This window comes from Boeremia exigua (assembly GCF_020726555.1).
Source record: "Boeremia exigua strain MPI-SDFR-AT-0100 chromosome Unknown C7974scaffold_14, whole genome shotgun sequence".
NCBI lineage: Eukaryota > Fungi > Ascomycota > Dothideomycetes > Pleosporales > Didymellaceae > Boeremia > Boeremia exigua.
This window is the reverse complement of record NW_025763531.1, coordinates 927,721-929,562: the sequence shown is the minus strand read 5'-3', so window position 1 is coordinate 929,562 and position 1,842 is coordinate 927,721. Positions and strand designations below refer to the sequence as shown.

The following is a 1,842-nucleotide window of genomic DNA, read 5'->3' as shown; positions in this document are numbered from 1 at the left end:
TAAACGTCGGCCTATGCGCTTTCGTAGAGCTGAGGAAAACTCTGCTGAAGATATTCCTACATGTTGTCTGCTTTCCATTGATTCCACGCGTCACGGAACGACTCTAATCTGCCACTTTCTTCAGCTACTCTAAGATCCTCGTCCTTTTCGAGCTAGCCTACAGGAGGGGCCGTGGCCTAGGAAGTGTTTTAATTTGACCCCTGTGCCGCATGGGATACATATCCATGTATAAATATCCGCAAGATAGGAGAAAAGGTCCATCGCGGTACGTGAGCATTCAACAACTGACCCTAATGGAAGGCATGGTAACTACAGAACACCTGAGCGGTGCAGGCATAAATAGTGTGTTCCATGCTAGAAATGAAAGAGATGGATGGGCCGTAATTTTCCCCTGTTCCTCCCATCCAGCAGCTCACCAATGCTATTGATATTGAGAGGGGTACATCAGCGAGTGTCCATTTGAGCTGTAATTGCCATAAAAGGTAAGATCCTGGCTGATTGCAGTGGTAGCAAGATCTCCTGATATCGCACTTTAATAGTTGTATCTGGTGCTGTAATGTACGCAAAGCAGGACTATATAGGCCTTCGGCTGCAGCATGGACTCTTGGATAAGGCGAGATATTGGCGCAAGCAGAGTCCAAGTGGAGCAAGCGAGCGAATCATTGTTGAATGTCCAGTTCACCGCCGTAGTCCTTGAGTAGTACTTCGAGGCCACCAAAATCGTCTGCATCATGAGCTAAACTCACGCTGCCTGGGCTAAGAGCAAACTCGTTGCTATTTTTCCGTGGACGGATTGGCTGGTGATGCATCAAGTTTGCGCGTGACCCATGGGGGTCTTTCATACCAAGTAGATGTCCAGCGCATTGAGCAAGATACTCGTCAACTGCCCAGAAGCCGCAGCCGGCATGCTGTAAAACTCCATGTTTCAAACGGAGGACCTCTTCTCGAAGCAGAGCAACGTTCTCCTTCAATACTTTGTTCTTGCCGGAGAACTCCCGCGCCCGACCTTCCAGGCTATCCATATAATCCTTCTTGCGCCGTCTGCACTTGTGCGCGGCAACCCGATTCTTCTCGAGATTTGACTGGCGGCTAGACGAGACCTGGAAGAGGAGATCTTCCGCAGTATAGGCTTCCATCATCTTAGGCCGCGATTTTGGTCGCCCACGCTTACGATTAAGAGGCTGGGGGATGGCAGTTGCATCCTCACGCTCTCGTGTTGGTACGCTGGCCTGTGTTTCTGTGGGAGGAGCTTGCCTGCTGATGCTCCGGCGCTTCAGGCGCGGTTTTTCGTTCTCAGGTAGCGATCGCATTTGCTGGGTGTTTTGTGGAGGCGATATTAGGTAGGCTTGCTCAGCTAAGGGCCATAGCGACTCATTCACGATGTCTTCTGCAGGGATGGAGCCCTCCCTGGCCTCACGGGGCGAGTCTGCAGGTGAGCGCTCTTCAGGTGGGGTGGCCTGGCCGAAATGTGTCGTCGAATGGGTCAGAAGAGACGGAGAGATGGTGAAGGCAGTCGTGATATCCATTGGAGCTGAGTTGCTGCTGCAAGCAGCCCATCTGTTCTGGTATTTCGATGCGTCGCTGAAGGCTGCGTAGACGGCGTTGGCACAATCGAAGGACTGCAGGAGCTGAGATCCCATTGTAGTGAAAGGTCTAATACTATGGAGCGAAGTGATCTGTTTGTAATGGCCTGAACCCTCAGTAAAGGGCAACAACGACGATGTACAATGGCCATATTGAAAGACAACTCCACCTTTGTGCGATAGCTATCCAGAGGCAACGTGTGGTAGATAAGACCAGGTGAGATCAAGCTACAATCTGAGGAATCGACTAAAATTGCGC

General features: G+C 51.0%; 1 protein-coding gene across 1 annotated transcript; it reads right to left on the bottom strand.

Annotated features, from left to right (window-relative positions):
- Positions 1-659: 659 nt before the first annotated feature.
- On the bottom strand, positions 660-1,640 carry C7974DRAFT_322098 (uncharacterized protein; the record flags this gene model as incomplete). Its single annotated transcript, XM_046138835.1, has 1 exon — positions 660-1,640. The coding sequence occupies one exon, from the start codon at positions 1,638-1,640 to the stop codon at positions 660-662; it is 981 nt and encodes a 326-aa protein (XP_045991853.1).
- Between the last annotated feature and the right edge of the window lie 202 nt (positions 1,641-1,842).